The 974-nt window shown below is 47.5% G+C and overlaps 1 protein-coding gene across 1 annotated transcript in view; it reads right to left on the bottom strand.

Moving 5' to 3' along the window:
• The window catches only part of LOC103069043 (taste receptor type 2 member 5), a 1,669-nt gene extending 921 nt beyond the window's left edge, over positions 1-748 (bottom strand). The window contains 4 exon segments of the mRNA XM_082931390.1: positions 3-147; positions 398-528; positions 592-618; positions 620-748. Of these exon segments, the coding sequence (XP_082787516.1) occupies positions 3-147; positions 398-528; positions 592-618; positions 620-748 (432 nt within the window).
• Positions 749-974: the final 226 nt, after the last annotated feature.

Genomic DNA, 974 nt, shown 5'->3' with positions numbered 1-974 from the left:
GCAGGAAAAGACTTGGAGGTGATGGAGAAGGGGCTGGTCAGGATGTAAACTGTGTAAAGTATAAGGAAACAGCCCAAGGACTTCAGGACAGTGATGTGAGCCCTGGCCTGAGCATCTCTCCTGCCGGCTGTATGGACATTCATCTTCCTGCGGTGTCTACACAAAGAGACAATCCGCATCCCAGAGGAAATAAGCAACGCCATGAAGGGCATTATACTTCGTGTATTGAGCCATAATATATACAGACAGTGCCAGTTTGAAGGGGGGTATAAAATGCTGCTGTTTCCGTGGGAAGGATCGGAGAACTCTAAGCTACCCTGGACTATAAGTAACAAACTGATCATGAAGTGTACACCAGAAGCCACCAGTGACTCAGGCAACAGGCCCTCTGCTTCACCACAAGTAGACAGGGTGTTCAAAGGTCATGATTTTCCTGCAGTAGAAGACACTGAGAAAAGTGGCAAACCACAGGCTGGTCTGGCTTACTAAGACCCAGAAGACATTGAGATAGTGAAGCCAATGGCTGCTCTGGAAAAGTGGAAACAGACTTAAGTCCACCATAATCAACCACTGCAGAAGAAATCAACAGACAGCCAGGCCCAGGACAATGAAGTTAATATGAGGACCCCTTGAATTTTCTGAGCCATTCTCCAAAACTCCAGACCACAAGGACTCCATTTCCAACCAGGCCAATGAGAAATTCAGCCACTGCCACCAGCATCAACAGTCCTAGGACAGCAGTCAGCATGGCTGGGGAAGTCTCTCACTGCCGTCTCAGGAGGTGCTCTGCTTCAGTGCTGATGAATGCGTACAGCTCCTGGCTAAACTGCAGACTCCCTGAAGAGGATACAACACTCATGGTAAATTTTCATATCACAAAATCTGGATTTGGTCTTACCCTTCTGTAACCTGTCCTCAAGCATAGACTGTACAGCTGTGACCAGGAACAGAGAATTTAGAAGTTATGAACCGCT

The sequence above is a fragment of the Lipotes vexillifer genome, unplaced genomic scaffold (genome assembly GCF_000442215.2).
Source record: "Lipotes vexillifer unplaced genomic scaffold, Lipotes_vexillifer_v1.1 scaffold71, whole genome shotgun sequence".
In the NCBI taxonomy this organism is placed as follows: Eukaryota; Metazoa; Chordata; class Mammalia; order Artiodactyla; family Lipotidae; genus Lipotes; species Lipotes vexillifer.
Note: the sequence above shows the minus strand (reverse complement) of the source record. Positions and strands in the feature narration are given on the sequence as shown.